Here is a 27,954-nt window from a genome sequence, read left to right as displayed (position 1 = left end):
TTGAGTGAGGTGTGCAGTATGATACCAGGGTTGTAAGTGTTTGTCACTGGGAGAAGGATGGTATAGGAATGGTGGGAAGAGGATAGAGTTTTGGGGAAAGACGATGAGTTCAATTTGGGAAGTATCTGGACACCAGTTTGCACCCAAGATTTGTCCTAGTTATATGTCAATATCATCTATGTAGATGCCTACATCTGTACATATGAAGATATTTAGATAAAGATGTCTAGGAATCATCTGTATGGAAATAAAAATTGAACCCATGGAAAATTATGAGATCATTAAGTGAGATAATATAGCGAGAAAGAGGGCTTGAGGAGGAGTCAAATCAATCAGTTAAGAATCGTTTATCAAATACTCTGGAAACAGACAAAAATGAGAAGTACCTGTCCTCAGGTTGCTTCGTGTCACTTTCTTGAAGACAAGGACTCATTTCTCTCTTTGTATTCTCAGCATCATCTAGCACAGGGCTTGACATTTTGTAGAACTCAATAAACACTTATTGAGCTGAATTGAATTGTCAAATATATGATCTTGGCTTTGAGGGAACTAATATTAAGCACAGGGAATTAATCTGCCAAACAGAAATCAGGGTTTTCTTTCTTATCTTTGAAAGGCATCCAGTGCTTTGTTTGAACCTATGAAAAGTCACTGTAGGCATGCATATTTAATACCCATGCTTAAATCTGAATAATGGAATCCATTTTTATGTTGATTGGTTGCATTTGCATTCACTGTGCATTCCAAGCTCTTGAAAAATAAGCAGGAAGAGGTTGTGACTGTGTTATCTAAATCATTAGATATGTAACTACCTAAGGAGATACTGAACAAACCAGTCAGAAGGCTAAACATGGCCTTTAAACATTACCAGTAATTATAGGTTTCTTTCATGGTACATGAATCCAGCTGACAATTTCAGATTTCCAGAGTTAAGAAACCCATACTGACTTCAGTCAATGCTAATGGAGAGTTTGAGGATGTGGATTCTATTCTGCTCTGTCTTGACTCTTGGTCAAATGGTTCTATCTTGGATTTAGACAATACTAAGCAAAGCACAATTTGTTTTCTCCTCCATTTGAGTTTGAAATCCTTGGGGAAAGCTACCATCTTGCTTTTTGTTTATATATCTAGCTCTCGATAGTCTTTGTACATAATATATAATATTTTGTATAGTAAATGCTTAATGCTTTTGCATTCCATTTCAGTTCACATAGTTGAGGGGAAGTGGTATCATAGGATCTTATATTCGGGGATGAAATGGACCTTGACTGAGCTTTAACGTAAAATGTTCATTATTATTTAATATATTTTAACTTTTGTATCATCTTTTTAGAAATGTCATTGGAGCCTTCAGTCATAGACAAACAGGTTAATTACTAAGTCTATGCATAGATTTTATAAGTTTGTGTGTGTGTGTGCACGCACGTGTGTGTGTGTGTGTGTGTGTGTGTGTGTGCGTGTGTGTTTGATTCTTTCAAGGCTATAGGATATCAGACCTTGGAACTATATTGGTCACCAGATGCTTTAGATGTGAAAGTCTTCAATCATTTGATAACTATAACTACTTTTTATCTATTCTTGATCCTAAGACTTTGTTGAATTGGTTTCATCTTGGTTTTATCTATCAGCCTTCCTTTCTAGTTGAAGTTTAGGTTTTTAAAAACATCTGAACCAGTTCCATATGTTTAGGACTTATATTTAAATTGAACTTTATAATGGTAAAATGGCCACAGCCCTTTATTAAGAAAGGCCCATCTAGCCATCAATATGTGCATTATTATACATTCCCTAGTGTAACATCTGCATCGTTATCTCCTTGTTTTATAATGTTTCTATTTCTAATACAGATATAGCTATTTATCAATACTTTGCAATAGTTAAACACATTAATTTCATGAAATTCCCCATTTTCTTTGTATTAGCCTTATCTAACTCAGTACAGTAAACTCCTTGAATGCAGAGGCCATGTGGGGATCATAATTTCTGTACTACCTACCTCCAGTTTTGTTGTGAAAAAACTTTTTGTTTTTAAATTTATGATTTAGCTGCAATAGACTTTGCTAATGACTAAACCAGTTCTATGTATGCATAGGGTCAAAGATTTGGGGCTACAAGGGACCTTAGAGAACTTCTGATCCAAATCCCTCATTTTACATATAAGGAAACCAAGACAACCTTACTAAGAGAGGAAGATTCTATACTGGGATTCTCCATATAGCAGTAAAATCATCAGAGACTTAAGGTTTACAAAATGTTTTCCTCACAAGACCCTTGTAGTAGAAACATTATTATCCCCATTTTACCTAGGAAAAATGAACCTCAGAGAAATTAAGAGGATCACGGGACTAGAAACTAGGACTTTGGATTGTAGACAACAAGCAAACTAATACTCTATAGGTGAGACAATGAATTGCTCCAGTTATTCTGGAAAGCAGTTTGGAATCATTCAATGAAACTGCTGACAATGAACTTGCCCTTTTGACTAAGAGTTTTCACTCCTAGGGATATGCTCCAAGGAAGGTCAGTGATGAAAAGAAAGGCCCCATGTGTATCAAAATGTTTATAGCATACTTTTTTTAGTAGAGAAGAATGCGGACAATCATAGGTGCCCATTGATTACCAAATAGCTAAACCAGTTGTAATAAAATAATTTAATAAGCCTGTGCTGCGAGAATCAGAGAAGCACGGAAAGACTTAAATGAACTGATGCAAGGTGAAATAGAATCAGGAAAACACTTCACACAGTGACTATGACAATGGGAATGAAAAGCATAATGTCAATAAGACAATTGAAATTGAATACTATGAAATTATAATGACTAAGCTGGGCACTGGATGGAACATTTGAGAAGGGACCTTCCTGCCTTCTTGGCAAAGGTGGTACACGATGGAGTGGGGTGAAGCAGGAGTCAAACACTGCAGACTTAAGTGATATATTGATTAGTTTTGTTGAACTGCTTTTTCCCTCTCTCTCTGTTTTTAATTTTTTGTTCTAAAGGATAACCCTTTAAGAAGTGAAGAGGGAAAGGTGCATTAAAAAAATGGAAGTGATGTAAAAACAAAAGATATCAATAAAAGTTTATCTGAAAAAATAAAAAAGAAATTGGGCCCCGGACTCCAAGTTCCTCACTCTTTCCAGTACACCATTTCAGCAACTAAAACCTAAACCATTTTTGATAGGGCATAAAATCTGATGCTGAAATTCTGCTCTAAAAAGACTACTTCTGTAGAGAGAGAGGGTGCACTTTATTTACAGCATGTGAAGTCTTTAAAACAGATGACCTTTCTATATGGTCTTGTAATTTGAAATTTTTCCTAAGTCTAGTGAGAGTCCTGCTTTCTTTATGACTTCATAGATGAGTAAATTCAGAATAGATGTGTTTTTAATCATGGAACTCTCCCCCTAAGACAGAGCGGTGGTCTGTAGACTGTGGCAAATCAAGGTGTTATTTCAGAGCAATTGGCTTCTTGTTGGAAAACCAAGGGTGCATATATGCCATCATATACACATTAATGCCAATAAAGATCATTTAACAAGCTTCCCATCATCTGTGTATAATTGAGAACAGTTTTTTTTCCGTTTTAACTGATTTTTAGTTATCTGCTTTTATAGGTGCTAGTAAATTTCGCCTTTTTCGTGTTAATCTCTTATCTAGAGCCCATTGATCTATATATTAATAAGGACTGCTTTCCATATGTTTTTGTCTTTGTTATTTTAGGGAAACATTCAGTGGTATTTAATTTACACTATCTCTGCCTGTGCTGGATACCTAAATAGAACCAAGATGAACAACTATTGTCTAAGGCTAGAAATAAGACTGAATGAAATAACTGAATGCATCCTAACCGATTTCCTTATAATAGAATTGGATCCACTTAAACTGAGATTTTTATCATCAGCTTTAAAAATAGAATATGATAGAAAATGTTATTAAATATCTCTTTTATTTATTTTCCCCATGAGTAGTTGGTCAGGATCATAGGATAACAAGATCATAGGCAGGGAGCTGAAGGGGGACCTCAGAAGTCATTGAGTCCAAGTCATAATAGACAGAGGCAGACATTAACTCTAAGATGACAAGTCTGTAGATTTTGACCTGGGAAGAAAATCAAAGGTCAGCCCCATCATGGGGAGACTGAGGCCCAAAGATGCTAAGTAACTTGTCCAAAGTCACACAAGTGGAAAGTGTGAAAGCTGAGATTTGGACCCTGGTCTTCAGATGTGACCAAACTTAGCTTTTGGATATTGTCGAAAGAAAATACAACATGACTTTGGTTGAAAGATAGAAAAGAATAGCTTTCAAAGGGTGGACTAAACGTTTCCTCCTAAATGTATGCATATTGTCCAAGAATCTGGTATAGTTGCATTAAACACTTCCACTTGGTCTTGCAGTAAAAACAAATATAAAACCTTTGCCATTTCTATAGCCCTTTCAAGCATGCAAAGCATGTTACATGTGACCTCATCATAACCTTAAGAGATAAGTTGTCTGGCTATTAATGAAAATTAACTTTTCTGGGGTATCATTAAGCAAACTGGTCTGTATCAGTGGCTGCCATAGTGAGTATGGGGCAGTGGCCAGGACAGGTTGACTGTGTGGCCTGGCACAGTGGACCTGGGTATGTCCTTACTGTCCACACTATCCCAGTTGTCTTCCCATTGGGAACAATTTCAGGGAAATTGTCGGTCTGTACCTGGGGTAAGGGAAGATGGAGGCCTATGATGCCAGTTCCTGGCTAGAGCCAGTAATGCTCTTCTCACTGTCCTTCTTGGACACTCTCTTTGAGTTACTTCTTACTTTGAGGGTTCATCTATACCAGACTTACAGAGCCCTTGTCCTTCCAGATGAGGTGTATAGTGACTCAGGGTTATCTATCCATTTGTTTCAACTTTTTAACTTAAGGATATTTCTTCCAGAGTTTATATGTAAATATATGTGGAGAGGGGTGGGGGAAAGGGAGCATGGTGATTGATGTCTTGGCACACAACACAGTTCGCTAGTGGAAAAAACCAAGTTAAGGGTATGTGTACAACAGTGAAAAACAACAGACTCCCTGCTCCCAGGGAGCTTATAATGCATGCAAGATAAGATGTGATGGGGGCATATGAAGGATCTAAGCCAATGACCACAGGACATTCAAGGAGAAGGAGAGATGCCTTTAAGCAGAGGGCAGGGAGGCCACAAGGTCAACGAAACTGAAAGAGGGACTTTAGCAGCTGAGCCTTTAATCTTGCTAAACTCTTCTGGACGCTATGCGCAGCACCACCTGTCACACCCAAGGAAAATTATTCCCTCGGGGCCTCATGGCCTCTGACTCTGGAGATTGACTGGTCTGGGGATGTTCATCACAAATTATATCTGGATGCTGGGGATTGATAATGTTTTGGGGAATAGATGTGCTCTCCATTAGATTTAAAGAACTGGTGGAATCCATCTACACCTAGGATTTCATACTTTGTGCCTATATTGTATTTTCTTTTGTATCTGCATATTTCTCACACTAGAATGGAAGCTTTTGAGGAACAAGGCTGTTTTTCTTTTTTTTAATAGCCCCAGAATCTCTCACAGAGTTGGGTACTTACTAGGCTCCTAATGGATACTTGTGGAATCAAACTGAATTGAATTGGGAGCTACCCTGTTGCCTAACCTTACATCTGAATGGTGAACCCCTTTCTGTGATTTCTGCCTTGACTTGGCACTCCCTAAACTCGAACTCCCTAAATGTTTGATTAGATTATAAGCTACAATTTCTCCACCATCTCTTTTTCTTCTGCACCCTCCCCAGAACTATTGAGAGCTGGTACACACCAAATCTGTCAAAAGCTGGTCTCAACATTCGGACAATAAGAAACCTGGCAGGCTAAACCTCATTGAACAGACACTTGAGGGAGAGAAAGACATAGACTCTTGTACCCCTAGGATGCTTATCTCTGAAAGGAAAATGAAGAGAGTGATGCCTTGGCCTGTCTATGGACAGGAGAGCTTCCTGCAGAGAGGATGTAGGTCCTCTCTGTTCCCTAGTGCTCTGTCATTCCTTAGAAGAAAAGAGAGGATCCTAAGACTTGGCCAGTTTGCTATTAGAAGCAAACATATTCCAAAGGAGCCAGAAGAGACCAGAGAAAAGGGAAGCAGGAACCACTGGATAAAATGTCAAGCTTAGTCAGACTTGCCGAGTCTTGTCAAGTCATCCGAGAGGAATCAGAGGTGGGGACCCTGCAGCCCCAAGGCCACATGTGGCCTTCTAGTGCAGCCCTTTGACTGCATACAAACTTTATAGAACAATTTGTATTCCAGGCTGCAGGTTCCTCACCCCTGGAGGTGATATAGTGCCTAGAGTGATGTAACAGGAAGACTTGTGTGAAAATCCTGCTTCGGACATGCACTAGCTGCATGACCTTGGCCAAGCCACTTAACCTTGGTTGGCTTCAGTTTCCCAAACAACTAAAAATGAATAATAACAGCATCTACCTTCCAGGATTATTATGAGAATAAACAATTTAATATGTGCAATGACCCTTTAACCAGTCTTAAAGAAGCATGTTAATGTGAGTTATTTGCAGCCACTACCATGACTGCTATACTATTTGCTAGTGCTAGTATGACTAGTGCTACGACTGCCACTCATGATGAGAATGATGACAATGATGATGATAAAATGAAGGCATCGGGCTGAATGCTCTCTGAGGTACCTTTTGAGCTCTGAATCTATAGCCTTATGCCAAACCAAATATTCATCTTCCTTTCCCCATGAAATCCCTTCATTGGGCCTTTCCCAACCCAGAGACTGAGAAAAGTCTCTGGATTTGAATTCAAAGCAATTGCCCTCAAGTGCATGGCTTCTTGTGCAGCAAGGTGGGGTAGTGGGTAGAGTGCCAGGTCTGGATTCAGGCAGACCTGAGTTCAAATTTGGCCTCAGACACTTACTAGCTGTGTGACACTGGGCAAGTCACTAAAGCTTATTCACCTTAGTTACTTCATGTGTAAAATGAACTGGAGAAGGAAAGGACAAACCACTCCAGTATCTTTGCCAAGAAAATCCCAAATGAGGTTACGAAGAATCAAACATAACTGAAAAATACCTTAACAAATACAACAGCGTGGCTTCCAGAGCATTCTTGTCAACATCCCAATCTTTTATAAGTACAATAAGTGAACCCAGGCTTAGATAAGTAGAGTTAGAGTCAGAATCTGGGGTACTTTTCCCAGATCTGTTACTTCTTAGCAGGGTGGGCAAATTATCTCCCTGCTTTGAGGCTCTGTAAATGAGAGAGGCAGGACTAGGTGATCTTGGGATTCTTTCCCATGTGTAAATCTACAGTGTTGCCAACTTTAAGACTGGAGGAAAAGGCCTGGGGGCAAACAACATCCCCTGCTTGAATACTGGTTCCCTAGTTACCACCATAGCCACAGTGGTTAAAGGAGACTCTATTAAGCATGGTAATGAACTCCACTGCCTGGTATTTATCTTGGCTCAGGAGTGTAAGGTAATTGGTTGCTGCTGCTGTCAGCTTTCCTTCAGAGGTAGAAATGCTGTTGCTGATGCCATGATATCTTCTGCCACATTCCCCACCATCATCGCTGACCTTGTATATTGCTTGCATATGGACAATCAAGGGTGGTTTGCCACCAGCACTCTTCATTCTTCCTTAGCTTTCTGATCATCTGTGTCTGCACCCTTCATCCTCTTTGCTGGGTGCACAGAAAATAATATGTGTTCCATGTGAACCAGCAAGATCTCACTTGATTTTCATCTGAGCTGACCTGAAGCTTAGCAGTTATGTCAAATCAAAGAATTATGAAAGGAAGGCAGCTTGGAGCATGGGAAGGAGCACTGGGTTAGGACTTGGGAGGTCTGGGTACAACTGCTGAATCTATACTAAAGCCAGAGAGAATAAATGACCGAGAGTAGCTGGGTGACCTTGAACAACTCACTAAGCTGTTCTTACTCCTATGCCTCTCCTATAAAATAGAAGGAATACTTGTAGTACTGATGTGATGAGTCTGCTGTGAGGCTCAAAGGAGATAATAAACTCTAAGGGCTTTGCAAACTAAAACTATTTAATTTAATATTTAACTGTCATCAACTATTACTAAGAGTAGAGGCAGTGACTGGATGGTGCAGTGGATAGAGCAGAGTGCAGGGATTGATGTCAGGAAAACCTGAGTTCAAATCCAGCCTTAGATATTTACTAACTGTGTGGCCCTGGGCAAGTCACTTAACCTGTGTTTGCCATGGTTTCCTCTTCTGTAAAATAAGGATAATTATACACCTACCTTTCAGGGTCTTTGTGAGGATCAGATGAGATAATAATTATGAAGCACTTAGAACAGCACCTGCCACATAGTAAGCAATATATAAATGTTAGCTATTAATATTTTCTAGGCCTCAGTTACTTCATCTATAAAATGGGAAGAATATTCGTAGACTTCTTCCTTTATAACTGAGTTATTATTTATAAAATTCTAGAGCTGGAACACATATGTACATATTTATATATACATGTATGTATATATACACATATATGTTCCAATTCATATGCATACATGTGTATGCGTGTATGTATATTTGTGTGTGTATGTGTATACATTTTCTAATGTATTTATTTTTTCTGATTTATTTATTTTTAGTTTTAAACATTCACTTCCATAAGATTTTGAGTTTTAAATTTTCTCCCCCTACTTTTCCTCCCCCTACTTAAGATGGTGTGCAATCTGATATAGGCTCTACTTATACATTCATATTAAACATATTTTCACATTAGTCATGATATAAAGAAGAATTAAAACTAATGGGAGGAACCACAATAAAAAAGAAACAAAACAAAACAACAAAAGGAAAAGGAGAGGAAATAGTATACTTTGATCTGCATTCAAACTCCAACATTCTTTCTCTGGATGTGGATAGCACTTTCCATCATAAGTCTTTTGGAGTTGTCTTCAATCCTTGCATTGCTGAGAAGAGCTAAGTCTATCAAAGTCAGTCCTCACTCACTGTGCCTGTTACTAAATGCAATGTTCTCCTGGTTCTGCTCACTTCACTCAGCATCAGTTCATGTAAGTCTTTCCAGGTTTTCTGAAGTCTGCCTGCTCATCATTCCTATAGCACAACTTGCTCAGCCATTCTCCAATTGATGGGTATCCCCTCAATTTCCAATTCTTTTCACCAAAAAGAGCTGCTATAAATATTTTTGTGCATGTTTTTATGATCTCTTTGGGATACAGACCTAGACATGGTATTACTGGGTCAAAGGGTATGCACAGGTTTATAGCCCTTTGGGCATAGTTCCAAATTACTCTCCAGAATGGTTGTACCAGTTCACAACTCCAGCAACAATGCACTGGTGTTCCAATTTTCCCAAATCTCCAACATTTATCATTTTCCTCTTTTGTCATGATAGCCAATCTGATAGGTGTATTATGGTACCTCAGAGTCATTTTGATATGCATTTCTCTAATCAATAGTGATTTGGAGCATTTTTTCATAAGATTGTAGATAGCTTTAATTTCTTCTTCTGAAACTTACCTGTTCATATCCTTTGACCATTTATCACTTGGGAAATGACTTGCATTTTTGTGAATTTGATTCAGTTCTCTATATATTTTAGAAATGAGTCCTTTATCAGAGACACTGGCCATAAAAATTGTTTCCCAGCTTTCTGCTTCCCTCCTAACCTTGGTTGCATTGGCTTTGGCAGTGAAAAAAATTTTCAATTCAATATAATCAAAATCATTCATTTTGCATTTTATAATGTTCTCTATCTCTTTTTTGGTCATAAAATCTTCCTTTCTCCATAAATCTGACAGGTAAACTATTACTTGCTCTCCTAGTTTGCTTATAGTATGAGTCTTTATATCTACCTCATAAACCTTTTTGACTTTATCTTGGTATGGAGTATAAGAATATTTTCTAATTTATATGTGTATTTTTAATTTCCTCAAATGACTGCAAACTCTCTGGGAGCAGGTGCTGTCTCATCTGTCTTTGTAGCCTTAGCACTTAGCAGAGAGTCTAACACACTTACCAAATGCACTCTAAAGAAGGACTTGATTGAAAGATCATCTAGTCCTGGGGTGCTTAGCCATAGGACCCCTTTGGACCAGAGGTGAAGCCTCTGATTCATGTTCATGAATCCCCGCTTAAGAATGCCTGATCTGGTGTAACTTCTTCTTTTATCATTGATGAAGGAGAGTTAAATGACTTGATCAAAGTTTTACCAAAAGGAAACATCAAAGCCAGAACTAGAAAGATCTCCAGGGTTCTTTCCATGAAATCATATTACAAATCAATGCAGATTACTTGTCAAACAAAAATACACGTTCTATGATCTGAGGCTAACTGATGTAACTGATGCTAAAAAAAAAAGGGTCAAAAATATGTTGATTTTTGCAAAATTTCCTTTAAAAAAAGTGTAATTTCCTTAAACTTTTCCTAAGGGTGTGGAAAGGAGTAATCTTTGTTTCAAAGCTAAGTTCATAAATTGCTTTTTGTCCCCTAATGTCCTATTTGAATTTTATTTTGTACATATCTTTAACCCAAGACATCAAATGTTAAAATGAAATCCAGTTAGGTTTTTCAGTTAATTTAAAAAAAAGAAGAAGAAGAAGTCTGGCAGCTGGAATTCATCCCTGAGATTGCTGACACTGTCTTATTTAAAATAGTGTTGCCTGTAAGGGCAGGAGAAGCTATTTAAGACAAACCTCAAGAAGGCTGGTAAAATAATAGCTGGAGTTCTGTTATGTCAGCCAATTCCTCAGCAGGGGCTAGCATAGTGATGCCAGACTGGTTATCCTTCACTGAGACGTAAAATCCATTTCTTGATCCCCTTGGTCATTAAAGGGCCTATGGGACTGTAGACAAGAGCAGGCCTCTCTCTTCTCTTCTGTATTGGCCAAAGGTTAGTTGGGATGATGCTTTTTTTTACCCCTTAGAAATCTTCACTTGGTTTCAGAAACATAAAATTATAATTCAGTAACTGGGGGCAGGGGGTTGGGTGAGATAGAAATTTTTTGTGGGGGTGGTTGTTGAATAAATGCTTTTATATGCACCAGGGAACCAGAATACACTCTGTTCTTACCCACTGCATTTGTATTACAGACCAATGAAAGGAACTACAGAATTCAAGGAGATTTTGTGTTTTAAACAGTTTCAAGTCAACTCTCTGGTTAGGCTGACCAGGCTACTTGTGGGCAGGCTGATTGGGCAGAGTTTGGAGGAGGCCCAGCATATGTCTGTATACCTATTGAGAAACCATGTTTCTTAGTTCTTAATTCTTCTGATTATGATTTTGGATTCTGAAATGAAAATTAGCGTGATGTAATTGAAAGAAAATTGAACCAAGAGTTAGGGGACCTGAGGTTCCTTGTTGGCTTTGTTATAGATTATATAACTTCTAAGCCTCAGTTTCCTCATCTGTAAAATGAACAGATTAGACCCTATGGTCTCAGTTCCCTTCTAACTCTAAAATTGTAAACCTATGATTTCCTTTCTAGAGAGTTTTATTGATGCATTCTAATATGCAATAATATTTCATTACATTAATATACCATAATCTATTCCCTAATCAATAGGTATCTTCTTTCTAATAGTTTGCTCCCTCAAGTCCTACTGTGCATATTTTGGTATATTTAAGACTTTTCATTCATTCTTTAACATTCTTTGGTGCATGTGCCCAGTAGTGGGATCATTGGTTTAAAAAGAAATGCAAATTTGCATAATTTCTAGGTGTCTTCTCATACTTATTTAATTGACAGGCAGGATGAACATGGAAGTTGTGTTGGACAGAGTACTAATACATGGTTGATAGAATCCTGAATTGATCCAGTCATTCAGGAAAACAATTTGGAATTGTGTGAAAAACAATTACTTGAATTTTTTTTTAAGACTCAAACTAAAAGTAGTTGAAAACACCATGATTGATGTTGTCCCTTGTTGACTGGAATCAAATACAACTCTCCACAATATTTTGTCAGCCAGAAGTTACAGTTTAATTTTCTTAATGGTGCTGGAGCTTATGAGAGTAATATTTCCCACCCTAGCTTATTTCAAATTAAAATGAATAAAAACATGGGAGCTGCCATCTTGAGAATGTGTATGCTGTGAAAATGTGTTTACTCGCCCCACAGACACTGTTTACTGTGTCCATATGTTGACATCATGCAAAAAATGGGAACTGTTTTTTGAATAAATGATTCTATCACGTAACACAATTGTGGTAACAACAGCAATTTTGAAATGACAAGATAACAGCTTAATTTTATCATAATATGCAGAATGAAGGATTTCAAAATTGAATTTCAGGATTTTCTTGTGGATGGAGACAGTAATCAGCACAAATATCCCATGTGATAGTTACTTATTTGTGTATTATTTCAGAAAATTATAGGTAGAAGACAGTTCTGATACTGTATTAAAGAGCATCCCTTACCATTATGAAATTGGTCCAAATAGCCCCATATTGAGACACTCTTCAAATCTCACCAACTTCACTTAATTCTTTAATATTTCCATTGCATAGAATTTGTTTTCATAGGTAATTTTTCCCTTAGGAACTGTAAGTGTGTGTGTTTGTGTATGTGTATGCATGTGTGCATGTGCATGTGTGAGTGTGTATGTGCATACATGAGCACATTGAATCCTGGAAAGAAAGCTTGGTACTCAGTGATGGATTCTGTTTTGGATTCTCCCTCTGACTTGCCATATGCAATTAAGCAAGTCACATCATCACTGTCTGGGTCCTGACTGTCTTATTTTATGAAGTGGAATAATAATGCCTGTTATCAGGCATTAATTATGAAGCACTTTGAACTCCTTGGATGAAACAGTTAATATGAATTTACTCAGCCTTGTAAATAAGTTTAAAAAATTAATTGACCTGCTCAAATTTGTCACCATCCCTTCCTTTCCTCTCATATAAAAGTTACACTGAGGAAAAAACTGAATCAAATTAGCATTCCTTTCAACTTCTCCATTGTCATTTATTCTTTTTGGCCTTGTTTAAAGAGGAGAGCAGCTATTTCAAGGTGAATGACCATTGTACAATCCACTAAAATGAAAGGGAATGGGGAAGACCAGAAGGCACTTCAATATAGAACCTAATTACAAAGGGCATGAAACATTCAGAACATTAGATCTGGAAGATATCTAAGGGATCATCCAGATCCTAAAATTGTTAGCTTCTAAACCCCTTATTAGATAGTGGAGGAAACTGAGACCCAGTAAACTAAAGTTACTTCAGTTTCAAAATCATAGAACAAAAATGACTTCTGTAGTTCTTGAGTAGGCTCTCTACATTTTATTTTGTCCTGCTTTAAGCCAAGATTAAATGTAGACGTTTTTGCCTGTGAGTGGGAGAGAATATTAACAATAATTCAAATGCTGAAAACCATGTTCCTGGGATGCTGGCAATGCTGGCAATAGAGACTAGCATTATATGCCTAATCTGTTTTGTTATTTGTGGATGGTTTCAGTAACTTAATATTGGTTTGGGATGTCAAACCAATTGGTTTTGATGTGACTTGTTTAATTGCACATGGCAGGTAAGAGGTAGAACACAAAACAGAATCCATAACTGGGTACCAAGCTTACTTTCCAGCACGCCGTGCATGCACACACACACACACACACACACACACACACACAGAGACACACACAAGCAAACACACATATCCTAAGGGAAAAAAAATTACCTATGAAAACAAGATCAATGCAAGGGAAACATAAAATCAATATTTGCAAAATTTGAAGACTGTCTTGATATTGGGCTATTTGAGCTAATTTCCATAATGGTAAAAGATGCTCTTTAATAATCAATGAAGTTGGCTTCCTGAAGGATGTTTTTCTGTGTTAGCCCAGGATTGGGTTGAAACATTTGAATGTTAGGAAAAATCCTATCAGTCATTGGTTCAATTTCAGCTGGAAAGAAGGTCTCCAATGTCCCAGGGAAGTGCTCAGCCCTGTGCTCTTGAATATTTATTAATGCTTTACTGATGGAATCAAAGTTTTGCTAACATATGTGTGTATACATATATACACATAAGTGTATGCATGTATTTGCATGTATAAACACACATATGTAAATAGTTACATATATTTATGTATGTATGTACACAAACATATATATACAGCTATACAGAGACATATACATATATGTGTGCATATCTGCATCTCAGTGTGTGTGTGTGTGTGCGCGCGCGTGCATGTGCATGTGTATCACTTACTTAGATAAAAGGATAGATACAAAGCTCCTAATATTTATGTTTGTTATCTGGGGTAAGCATTTGGTTGAGAAATAAAGAGACAGCTCATCTGGGTACCCTCCTTAAATGGAAGTCTACAAAGGAGATTTCAAGTCCTCCAGCTTCCATTCCGAGGGATCCCAGGAGCAGAGGGGACTGATGAGATGTGAGGACAATGTTGACATCATCTTGCAGGACAAAAAGATTCCTTGGAACAGGATGAAGTCTAAAGCAAAGTGAGAGATTGGGTAATGAAGAGAATGTTATTAATGTTTTAAAAAATCCCTCACTTTTTCACTACTCTTTTCTCTAATCAATAAAAAAATAATAGAAGAGAAAATGATGGGATTCGGACTCTGGGAACCTCCTTGAACCTCCCTAGAATCTTCCCATTTAATCTGTCCTTTCATACTCAAATCTGTTACCCATAACCTAGCCTGGCCCTCCATTTTCTGTTACCTCTGAATGACCCCACCTGCTTCCTACCCAAGCCCTCCATTGTCTGATAGCTCCCAATTGCCTCCAACTGTTTCCCATCCTAGATTATATCACCAGTTACCCCAGTCTCATCAAGATCCTCCTTAGATCTTTCTCCCAGGCTAGACCACCTGTAGATTTTTCCCAAGGGCTTTCTGTATATAAATTCCATCTCACCTCCATGAAAGCCCTTAGACTGAATCCAGCTCAGACTCTGTCTAACTGAGATTCTATCTGGCCGGCTTGTCAATACAAGCATCACAAATGGTAATACTCCTTAAGAGTCAACCCAGTATGGCGAACCTTTAATAAACTTTGTCTTACTTTGGTTGGAAGAAGTCTTCAGTCGAATTCATTCGGCAGGACATGGCATGTTGGTATTTTGGGGTCCCAAACACCCCAAGTCTCAATATGGTTCCCAGACCTCAACAAAATGTTAGTGAAAGAGTCAGAAAGAAGTGAACTATTATCCTGACTCAGATACTTACCAGCTTTGTGACCCTGAGCAAGTTACCTAATGTGTCCCAATCTCAGTTTCCTCACCTGTAAAATAGAAATAAGCCCCACATCACAGAGGTGTTGTGAGGACCAAGTAAGATGTTAAATGTATTTTGCAAATCCAGAAGCACTGTATAAATTTAGTTCTTATTGTTAATGATAATACAAAAACATCCAAAGGTTACAGATTAATTCAAGGACAAAAGTTAGACTTTCGGGGTAAAGGAACGAAACTAAGTGTCACTTGTAACCAGAAATGGACTAAAATCAGGGATGGAATAGGAAGGCTAAGCCTGAGCTTGGGGGTCGTCATGGCAACGTTAGAACGAAGTCTGAGGACTTTGAATAAGGACTAGAGAAACCTCAGGAGGAGGGCCAATGCTGATTGAAGGGATAACATGAACCCAAAGCAGTTCTCTATTACCATGATAGCAACCAAGGAATTCAATTAATGGTTGGAATTGAGATCTGAATTGTCTTGGGGACTGGAATGTGGGCAGTTGGAAAAAAGACCTTATGTAACCATAAAGACAAATAGAAGTAGAAAAAATATTAAAGCAGGTTGGGAAACTATGTTTATGATGGAGAGAAGAATATGGTGTGCGGGTTCTCGGAATCTTCCAGCAAGTCTACACTGCGAAGCTTTCAATGACTAATTTTGAGTCAATGCCATCTTTCTGTTTTGAAAACCTCCTAATTTAAACACAGAACAGACTGAGGGAGTTAAACATGTAGGACGAAGCCCATTAAATGGTCCTGCAGTCTCATTTCTGTTTTATGAAATGGCTATGGTGTTTCAAAAAGCCATTGTAAAAATTGTCCAAGTTAAGGGAATACAGACTCTTTAAGCAAAAATGTATTCATTTGTTGTATATATTTATTACTGGCTTTATTCTTGGCCACAGAAATCCCTTCTAACATGCTGTGCTTCTGTCTGTCATAGTCATCTGGGACACACGTACATTCTGTGTCTCTATGTGTGTGTGTGTGTGTGTGTGTGTGTCTCCCTCTCTTTCTGTCTCTGTCTCTCTGTGTCTCTGTCTCTGTCTCTTTTTTCTCTCTCTCTCTTTATATATATATATATATATATATATATATATATATATATACACACACACACACATATATATGCATATATATACATATATATATATATATATATATATATATATACCAACAGAGAATCCATTCTAACCTCTCTCATTTTATATAAGAAGGAACTGAGGTTCAGAGATTTGTACGAGGTCACAGAAGTCAGAGCCAATATTTGAAAACAAATCCTCCAACTCTGAATTCCAGAATTCTTCCCATTATTCCAGACTTTTTTAAAAATCATTTTGTCAAGGGTAGTTATGAGCTTAGAAAGAGTTCTTAGAAAGTTAGAACTTAGAAAGTTCTCAGAACCTGGAATCTCAGTTTCCAAAGGAGCATCATTATTCGTTGTTGCTCAGTCATTCAGTCATTTCTGACTCTTCATGAGTCCGTGGAACAAACTGTTCTTGGGATTTTCTTGGCAAAGATACTGAAATATTTTGCCATTTCTTTCTCAACTGGATTAGACTAACAGAGGTTAAGTGACTTGCTCAGGGTCACACAATTGCTAAGTGTCTGAGGCTGGGTTTAAACTCAGACAGATGGGTCTTCCTGACTCCAAACTCCAGCTCTATCCACTGAGGGGTAGCAGCTTTTTTTTTCCTAGATAACCTCATTCTACCACTTCTGGGTTCAGGAATCCTACATTACCTTAAAAAGCCTTAGAGCCATCTGTATACTGCTATGCTACAGAGATAAGTTCTTTGTATCTTGTATGCGAGGTGCTTTGTTACTGAATACATTTTGAATGTGACTTTATGACAAAATGCTGCCTTATTTGTGGCTTCTCCTGCTTCCTATTTGGATTCGTAGGCATTTCCTTGCTAAAATTTGAAGGCCAGGTTCTCCATGGAAATCACAATATTGGGGTGGGGAGGGGGGAACAGGCTCTATTATTAACACTGAACATCAATTCCTATAGTTATTATTTTTCTTTTTAATATCTCTAGCAACTATCTTTAAAAAGAAAAACTAAACTGCATTCTCTTTGTAAGTCTATCACCATTCATTCACTCATTCAACAATTCATTCACTTGGCAAGTATTGTATAAGCCCATTGTCCCAGATTAGGGAGATAAAAAGACAAAAATAGGAACATTCCCTGCCCTCAAGGAGCTTCCAGTCAGCTGAGCAAAGCTTATATATAGATAAGTCAAGGCAAAATATATGAGGAATAAATACAAAATAATTTGAACCAGGTGAACTGTAATAATGATGGGAATTAAGAAGTTAGGAAGGAGTTAACATGTCCCATTCCATCTCTATTTTGTTTTTCTGTCTGCTCTTTTCACAGATGTGGGTTTTTGTGGGAAAGCAAGTTCCAGATTTCTGGTAGGTGGAAGGGATTCTTTGTAGCTACATTTTTTTTTTTTATTATTATTCAATGAAAAGTGCCCTCATTTTGGAATCAGAAATATGAGATAAATTAATAACATAAATAAATGAATAATCCCATAGTCCTAGGTTACATCTCCAAAATTTCCAGACAACTATTGTCTTCCTTTCTCTTCTGTTAATCAGAGGAATTAGATCTTAAAGGGACCTTAAAGATGGCCCCCGGCGCTTAGGTTACATATAAAGGAACTGAGATTTAGGAAGGGGAAGTGATTACACTGTGGTAATTATTAAGTGCTGGAGCCCCAAGGGGAACAGGAGGCCTTTGATTGTAAATCCTAAGAACTTTCTTCTGCTATGACACTCTGCCTACTGCTTGGTAGCCTATTACACTCTTAGGAAAATTCATCTCATCCTTGAGAGGTATTTCCCCTATAGTGTAGAGCAAATCATTCTTTTTCTATAGGCTTTGATCTTTGATGGTAGAACTTTCATATTGGTCTTCTAATTCCCATCTCCTGGTCCAGTTCCAGCATGCAGTAGGTTCTTATGCTTGATGGTGTTCAATGAATGACTTTTTGCCACTGTTGACTGTTGTTTTAAATATGGGGAAACTCTTATCTAGAGCTTGTCTCAATAGAGGGGAAAAATAGTTCTGGCTCATTTAAAATATACTCTGGGAGGAAACAGACTAGGAAATCTGCTGTTATCCTGGCAGGTAGAAATCATAAAATAATATTCACAACTGGCATTTATAAGGTGAGTTCACATTTGCAGAGTGTTTTACATATTGTCAACAAACAATAACAACTTCCCAAAACTTATGTGAAAATGAGGTTTATTACAAGAAAAAAATAACCTGCTTGTGGAACCAAAAGAGTTCAGAATTGATGCAGAGGTTTGCATATTTATAACAGCAGAAAAAGAAGGAGGAGATACCAGAATTTCCACCTAAAAGGGCGTGGCATGGGGAAAGGAGGGGAAAATTTTAGTAAAGGTGAGAAAAAGGCAAAACTCTACCCAAAGGGGGGGAGTAAGGCATTAGCAAAAACAGCATTGGACAATGCTGGACCAGAAGTTCCCAAACTTTTCTGGCCTATTGCCTCCTTTAAAAAAAAAAATTACTCAGCACTTCCCTGGAAAATATACATTCTTTAACCCTTTGACTTTTTTTTTTTTTTGAAATTTACATCATTTTAAGAAAATATAAAATACATTGTAGTTGACATCTTAAATTTAATAATTTATTATAAATTTGTGGGTTTTTTCTTGCATGGAAATTTTCATATGACAATATTACATCATGTAACCATATAGTATTGTATTGTAAACAAGTCATTACACACAAATACAGGACTTTCTGACAATGTGTGACCTCCTAGCGTGCCAACACTTTCTTGCTAAGACCTGTTGTCAGACTTGACCATTGATCATTTATAATTTGCGTTTTGTGTTTTTATTTTGAAAATAATATAATCATTATGACTTTAATTCTGTTAGACAACAGATGAAACGTACGAATGCTTTTTTTTTCAAAATTTTCTTCGCTTCTTTCCTTATGCTTTCATTGTCCCCTTATTTTTATGTAATGTCCCCTGTCCCCCAATTGTACCCAAACCTACTACTGCCACCCTAAATCATCCCAGTACCTCCCAGGAAGTGGTATAGCTCACTTTGGGAATCTACGTACTAGATCATGATATATGATAGTCTCCTTATACAGTGGTCCCTGCTACATAAGCCTAGTACAGACTCTCTGGATCCTTTCTTGACTACCAAGGACACATAAAGTATCCAGTTTGGGGTGCAAATAACAGATTTCCTCACCTGCTCAGTAAAAGGTTTGACCTGGGTGTCTTCTAGAATCCCTTTCAACTCTACATCTATGATTGCTACTGAAGCCCTGAGTGAGTCCATCAACTCTATGGAGGTATATAAGGTCCCTCCTCTACATGTGTCTTATCCTTCACATCAGAAGTTGCTCCCAGCTCCCTTTTCCTGCCAGGGTTCCCTGGACACTGGATCCCAGAGAGGTCATTGCAGGGATTTTTCCATCCCACTCTCCTTTGAGGGACAATTTTGACCGCTTCAGCAGGTGACATCCTTCATACCAACACACACACACATACACACACACACACACACACACACACACACACACCCCACACAGTTGAGATCAATGTGACTTGTAGGGTACTCAAGGAAGGAAGCTGAGGCAGAGGCTAGCTGCTCTGAAATGGTCTTGGTATTTCAGTGCTGGCAGAAATGGAAAAGACACCTAACAATTCCTATTGATCTTTTAAAATTATAGTTAAATTTTATTTTTAATTTACAGAATAAAACAAGCATTTCCATAACAAAATGCAACTAAAGAAAAGATGATTGCATATGAAGCTACAAATCTACTATGCAAAATTGCTATTCCTTTCAAATATACAACAAAATTATCATCTAAATTTCTTTTTCTTCTTCCCTCTCCCTTCTCCCTGCCCTGGAAATGGATACCATTAAACAAAAATAGGTGTATGTGTGTGTGTGTGTGTGTGTGTGTGTGTGTGTGTGTGTGTATGTAAAGTGTGTGTGTATAAAATTATTCTATGCATCTATCAGTTCTTTCTCTGGATACATATAGTATCTTTCTTTATATGTCTTTTATAGTTAATTTAAGTATTTATAATAGTCAAAATAACTTATTCATTCCAAGTCATTCTTAAAACAATATTGCTGATACCATATATCGTGTTCTCTCTATACACAGACATATCATCATCATCGTTATTATCATCATCCAATAAACTTCACTAACCTTGTAAGGTAGTTCAAGTACCTTACAATTCAAACCTGGGTTATGAGCATCTCTCTTGCCAGGCTACTGTAAATAGCTAAATCAATGGACAAGGGTTTATTATGTAAAGTAAATAGAGATTAGGGCAACCTACTTTGTGCTCCCAAGTCACAAAATAGCAAACATGGCCTGGAAAGGTCTGGAAACTCCTTAGTTATTGATTAGTCGAAGGGAGATTACACCCTATAATGTAAGATAGAATTGTCATAGGGATCAAGAGAATGGGATTTAGAGCTTTTTATCCCAGAGCATTTAGGTGGCAGAGTGGATAAGATGCTGAGCTTGGAGTTAGGAAGACTCACCTTTCTGAGTCCAAATCCAGTCTCAGACACTTGTTATGTTATGTGACTCTGGTGAAGTCACTATTTGCCTCAATTTCTCATCTGTAAAATGAGCTGGAGAAGGAAATGGTAAACCACTCCAGTATCTCTGTCAAGAAAATCCCAAATGGGATCACAAAGAGTTGGACACAATTGAAAATGATTGAGAACAAAAACAAAATCTTAGAGATCATCTAATTGAATTCTAAATGTTCGATTCTTCATGAATTTCCTCTTGAATACAGGGTCTCAAATATGACCAAATACATATTTGTCAAATGAGTGAATGATATTTCTGTCAAAACTCTTCCAGCAATTTACTCATCTGTTTTGTATTGTGTTTATTTAATGAGAAGACATTCTTTTCATTCAAAGAGTCTGTGGTTTAAATCCTTGAGATCTCAACCATCACTGCATGGAAAGAGAATTTGATGGATGTCTATAAACTTTCCTAAGCCCTCCCTTGCTCCATCTGGAGGTTGTTTCCTGAATTAGAGGCTCAGCCTTTAAAAGAGCAATCCAAGAGAGTATACCTTGCCAATTCTACCTTAATTTCATGGTGATAGGATTGGACTCAGAAGGCAGAAGTATTAAAAATGGGGAAAATTGCACCAAAGCAAATTCATACTTGATGTAAGGAAGATTCTCCTAATAAATACAATTATCCAAAAATGGAATGGTCAGTATAAGGTTGAAGCAGGGTTCCTCTTAACTACATATAACTTCAAACAAAGCCTGGAAGACCACTCATTGGTCATGTTCTAGGGATTCAGGTAGAGGATGGACTAGGTAACCACTGAGATCTTTTCTTATTCAGTGTCATATAGGCTCTAGTCTTGTCATTTTCCAAATAAGGAAACTGAGGCTCAGAGAAGCTGGGAGTTACCCAGCCCAGAGCAGCCTGTCCATCATACCTCTCTTTCATGATGTAAAAGAATGTGACAGAATTATAGAGATAGATATTTCAGAGATCTAGTTTTTTTTTTTTAATTTGGAAGTTGCTTTTCGTGGGAACTAATTTTAAAAATACACTTTTTGAATTCTTAGAAAGTTCAAAAGAAATTCCTTCCCTAGTTTCCTTCAGGATTTAGCTCAAGTGCTGTATTTTACATGAAATCTTTTCTGATCATCCCTTTCTCTTATGTAATTTTTGTTTTCTACATAGCTGTTATGCACAAAGTGGTCTCCCCCTGTAGCACAGAGAATCCTTGAGGACAAGGGCTCATTTCTGTCATTGTTTTTATAGTGCCCAGTAAATACTAGTTATTTTAAAAATATTTGTGGATTGATTGAAGATGTCATGGCAAAAATAGCCAACATCAAAATTAAGACTGATTTGGGAGAATAATGAAGAGATGTGTCTTTGCCATTAGTTCCATGAACTATTCTAATTTCTACTTTCAGAAAAAGAATTTCAACTGCTCCTGGAGAACAAAGTGCCCCGAAGCCAACCTCACTTCTGTGCAGATGCAAGGGGATGGAGATTTCTTCATCAACCACCTTGGAACGCCCAGTCTGCAGGTTGTCTATGAGGACCTCAAAGCATTAGAGGTGATTGTTACTGAACATTCAGAACATGACATTGTAAGCAGCATGCAGAATGTGATTTTACCTCTGCTCTTCTTTCCTCTTACCAAATAGGTCACTGTACAGGCTCATTCACTTAGTGAATTATTCTAGGCATCCAGAGCTGGGTTCGGTATTTGAAAACATCGGCTCTTTTCAGTGGTATTGTATTCAATTTAACAAGATTTATCCTGTCACTCACATTTTCATAGAACCCATCACAACAAGAAATTTGCAGAAGTTGGATTAACATCAAAACATAATTGTAATCTTCAGCATTCACAGAAACAGATGACATGTGCACTAGATTCTCCTCGCTGAGCCCCAGGGAAAATGTGTTTTGCATGTTGTATATTAATGTAACTCTTGTGGATTAGCTACACAAAGTTTGTAAATTGCCTACCACTTCAAAAGATAGCTCTTTGTAATGACTGCATTCTTTTTACAAATTCATGATGCACCTTAATAAATCTACAAGTTATAGCAAAGCATGCTGTGAGAAGGCTTATCCCTCACCATCATGATGGGCTCCCAAGCTTTGTTGGAATGGAGGGGATGAGAAGGGATCTTAGGACTGAATCCAAGGTAAGTGTTCGTACAGCTATATTCATCTGCATCCATTCTCTTATACCTTTAGAATTTGGCCACGCATTTTTGGTGGGTAATTAGGAGAATCTGAATTTTGTATCATGCCATAATTATTAGCCTACCTTGGTCTGCATAAAATTTCTCCATTCTTCAAGTTACATTTTTTTTCCCAAAGCGAATCATGGCCTCCTGATAACTTTTGATTTTATATAGGTTTTATTAGATGACCCGGGAGATGGAATGCTGGACTTGTAGTCAGGAAGACCTTAGTTTGAATCCTACCTCAGACACGGGCAAGCTATTTAAATGTTTTCAGCCTCAGTTTCCTCATCTGTAAAATAGGTGTTAGAGCATTTCCCTCAAAGTTGTTGTGAGCATCAAATGATGTAACATGTGGAAGTGCTTTGCCAGCCTTAAAGCATGCTTTAAAATGTTAGCTACTATTATGGCAATTTTTATTACTCTCATTTCTGATAAATCCACATCAGCAGTGATTCCTTACTTTTAGCTGACTTTTACTGCTCCCACCTTCCAGCCCTCCTTTAAAGCAAAAATTTTACTTAAATGAGATGAGGAGAAAGAACATTTCTGCAATAGGGGATGATATCCAGTACAAAGGAAGTGATTGGAAATGAAGAATCAAAAACCCAGGAAAACTTAAATTGACCCATGCAAAGTAAAATGAGCAGGACCAGGAGAACAGTGTACAGTAACAGCAATATTTTAATGATGAGCAACTGTAAAAGACTTAGCTACTCTGATCAAGACAATAATCCAAAAGAGTTCCAGAGGACTCATCATGAAAAATATTATCCACCTCCAGTGAGAGAACTAATAAACTTTGAGCACAGATTGAAATATTGGACTACCCATGTACCATGAATATCTATCCAATTTCTTAAGTCTGTCTTTATTTCTATAAAGAGTATAGTTATACTTATCTACTTTGCCTTACCAGGTAGATTATCAAGGATTTTATGCATTCTGTCTTTTTTTTCTTTTGTTAATAAAATTTTTCCTTCTTTCTCCTGGTTCTATATTTTGTTGGGGCAGCCAGGTGGTGCAGTGGATAGAGCACCAGTGCAGGAGTCGAGAGGACCTGAGTTCAAATCTCACCTCAGACACTTGACACTCACTAGCTGTGTGACCTTGGGCAAGTCACTTAACTCCAACACTTGCCTCATCCTGGATCATCTCCAGTCATCCTGATGACTATCTGGTCACTGGATTCAGATGGCTCTGGAGGAGAAGTGAGGCTGGTGACCTGCACAGCCCTCCTTCACTCAAAAACAATGTCAAGTGCAAGTCATGTCATTATTTCTCTGATGGCATGGTCTTCTTTGGCAATGAAGGACCAACATACACACATATTTTGTTGGTAATATATGGAAATGCTAATTATTAATATGGATTTTTTAATTTCTTAAAACTTTATTGAAGTTATTATTTAAATTAATTTTTAGTTGGTCTCCCGGGCTTCTATAAGTAAACGTAACAAAAAAAGTTTATTCCCATTACATACAATCCTGGCTTTTGGTTTTAAATAAATGCCATATGCTGTTAAAGATCTATTTATTTTCATGTTTTCAATAGAAACAAATGTTTCATCTTATCAAAAGATTTTTCTGCATCTATTCATATAATTATGATTTTTGTTATTCTTCTATTTTGATAGAATCCTGAATTCCTGGTGTAAATCAAACCTGGTCATAGCATATAATCATTGTAGTATGTAACCGTAGTCTACTTGCTAATACTTCGCATTTTTTCATTAATATTTATTAGGGATGTTGGTGTACAACTTTTATTTCACCATTTTGGCTCCTCCTAGTTTAAGTATCAAGACTGTATTTGTAACCTGACTAGGACCTCCTTTTGTTCTATTTTTTGTAATAATGAAGCTAATTATTATTTTTATGTTTCTCTATGATCCTTGATGATATTAAGATTCTAAGGAGACATCTGTATCATGTGACCTGATTATTTATCTCTTTATATTTCTCTTGACTCCTGGGTTTACTTTTTGAAATTTTTACTTGACTCTTTCTCTTCATAAGGAATGCTTCAAAGCCTTTCATTTCATGGAAGTCCTTCTTGGATGTCCTGGGCTGCAAATATGTGTGTGTGTGTGTGTGTATGTGTATAAAATATATATGTATGTGTGTATAAAATATATTTGTGTGTATAAAATATATGTGTGTGTGTGTGTGTGTGTGTGTGTGTGTAAAATATATGTGTGTGTGTGTGTATTTCCACTGGGACTTTTCCTTGGATTTTGCCATCAGGTTCAGTCTGGTGGATTTTCTGAATCTTTGTTGGATTAGTTATAAGTAAACTGGCCTGTATTGTATCTTCATCCTCTGTCATCCTGAATAGTAAGTAATATTTAACAATGTATAAAAGGGAAGAAGGGACAAAGATTTGAATTTGTTTTTCTCTGTTAAATAGGGATAATAATGTTGATAGTACTGACTTCCTGGGATGGTAGTGAAGATAAAAAAATATTACTTATGCAAAACATTTTGCAAATATCAGCAGCTATGAATTCCACAAAAAGGCCTTACATTTGAATTTCTCATGTTTTCTCTTACTAACACACTGAGTCCAACCTTTGACCTTGCCTCAACTTCTTCCTTGAGGGAATCTATAAAAGAAGGAATTTGTCTCTTACAAAGCAAGAAGGAGAAGGAAGCCAATAGAACTTTGTTTGCTGAACATCTTGAAAGAAGAATTTTAATATTTCAGTGTATGGTCAGCAAACAACTTAACCTTTGCTTTGGGTCTCAATCTCTAAGGGAAATTATCAGTCATTATAAAACATTGAATAACTTGCTCCATGAAGTCTAAATTACTTAGGTAAAACCATTTATCAAAGTAGATAAGAAAATTATGGTCTCTTCTCCTCCTGCAACGCACCACCTCCATATCATGCTGCCTAGATTTGTTTTTAAGAAGAAAAGAAACTAAGCAATTTATACACATGAAATGACGAGGGACATCTTCCCTCCACAGTCCTGATTTTCTCCATATGTAAACCTTTTGATTCAAGTTAGACTTTCAAATATAGAGTAAATGCATTCCTATCAGGTCCAGAAATGATTTTTCCATATTGCCATACTATTAGATCTAAAAGATATTTTGATTCAAATCACAACATTTCAGGAGGCTTAATATCAATCTGCAGTATGTTCTATTATCTACAGATCTGCTACCAACTTTCTCCAACCATTTTTTTTTCAGCTATGTATAAAATGAGTAAGAGAGGAAGTCTGGATCCCTTCTCATCCTTAGCTTTTCTTGGCATCTGTGCTGCTAATTCTCCAATAATTAAATTTCACAAATGCAAAGCAATCTATGGATCTGCCAAATGTTAAAATGATTCCTCCTCATAAGATATTGCCCTGTTAATTGAAACATCTCTGGTTTCGAGCTGTATTTAAATAGGAAGGTTTTCAATTTGTAAACACTGTTGCACCTGTTAGGAGAAGCATTCTGTTTCTGATTAAATACAATGCAGAAAATGGCTGTTAAAGAAATGAAAAAACAGATGCTCTCTGATTAAGAATGCAATATTTATGACAGGCTGGTCGTCCAATGTACATCTCTTCTGTCACTTAACATCTGTTGTACATAGTGGTTGTTCTAGATCAGAGTATTCACTATCTGTAGGACATGTCAGAGAAACTGCATCCTTTAGTACATCAAAGGTATTGCCATCCTTTTAGCTACCAACCTGCATCGTTGAGTTGGAGTCATCTTATTCTTATACCTTATGCTTTTTTATTCTTTATATTTATCATGAAGATAAAACAATAATATTTACATGATACTAAGATAACTGAACCTTCACGTTATTGTAGAGGTTGGACTTATAAGGGTTTCTGTATTAGAGATAATTGGAAATTTATGTTTTCAATCATTTTGTAAAAGTAATTGTCACTTTTTATGCCACAGTCTTTTTTTGAACATATCCTCCCTGCCTTCCTCTGACTCTCCTCTCATAACATCTTCTCCTACAAGAAAGAAGGATCAAGGAAGCCCAACTTGCCTCGCTACCATGTCTGACAGTGCATGCTACATTCAGTACCTATAATTTATCTCTCTCCCACCCTTCCCAAGAGGAAGGTTTTTTGTCATCCTTCCTATGGAACCAAGTTCATTTAACCTTCATTCATCTCCCCATTATTGTTTCATTTAAATCATCGTTGATATTATGCATATTGGTTTCCAGTTTTAGTTTTTATTTATATTGGTTCATATAAATCTTCTACTTTTTCTCTTTATTCCTCATATTTCCCTCATTTCTTACTGCATAATAATATTTAATGGCCTTCATCTGGTACATTTTGTTCGGCAATTCCCTAATCATTGGATACCCACTTTGCTCCTTTTTTGGGGGGGGGACAAGGGGGCAGTCGGAAAAGTGTTAATATTAATATGTTGTTATATAAAGGACCTTTCTTTGGTCTCCTTTGACCCAGTAATGATATCACCAAGTCAAAGGACATGTTGAGCTCTTATACTTTAGAACTTTCCATGATTTTTTACCTATAATTCCTAATTGTTTTTTAGAACATTCATGTCAATCCACAGTTTTAACAGTTTCTGATTGTTTGTATCTTTCCACTGTCTCTCCAGTATTGACTATCTACATTTTCACCATCTTTTCCAATTTGATGAGTGTGAAGTGGAACTTTAAAGTTGTTTTAATTAGCATTTCTCGCATTAGTGACTTGGAATATTTTCCCCATATCGTTGTAGATAATTGAGATTTCTTATTTTAAAAACAATTTGTCCGTATCCTTTCCCTGCTTATCTGATAGGAGTGAATTGGGAATTTAATGACAAAATCCAAGAAAATTGAGTTTTCCTTTTTTATATTCATCTTCTTGGGTTGCATTGTCAAGTGTTAACTATATCTTAGTATGTTTTCCCCCTCTTAATTCTAGCCTCCAGGTAACTGTTTGATGTGTGAAGTAAAACCTGCCAAATTGTA

The 27,954-nt window shown here is 37.1% G+C and overlaps 1 protein-coding gene across 4 annotated transcripts in view; it reads left to right on the top strand.

Moving 5' to 3' along the window:
* NAALADL2 (N-acetylated alpha-linked acidic dipeptidase like 2) overlaps positions 1-27,954 on the top strand; it is a 998,881-nt gene that overhangs the window by 733,768 nt on the left and 237,159 nt on the right. For all 4 annotated transcript variants that reach the window (XM_072620248.1, XM_072620247.1, XM_072620249.1 and 1 more), the window contains one exon: positions 22,209-22,355. In XM_072620248.1, coding sequence (XP_072476349.1) covers positions 22,209-22,355 — 147 coding nt within the window. The remainder of the gene's footprint in view (positions 1-22,208; positions 22,356-27,954) is intronic.

This window comes from Notamacropus eugenii, chromosome 6, assembly GCF_028372415.1.
Source record: "Notamacropus eugenii isolate mMacEug1 chromosome 6, mMacEug1.pri_v2, whole genome shotgun sequence".
Classification (NCBI taxonomy): domain Eukaryota; kingdom Metazoa; phylum Chordata; class Mammalia; order Diprotodontia; family Macropodidae; genus Notamacropus; species Notamacropus eugenii.
The sequence above is the reverse complement of the archived record's forward strand: the minus strand, read 5'-3'. Positions and strand labels throughout refer to the sequence as shown.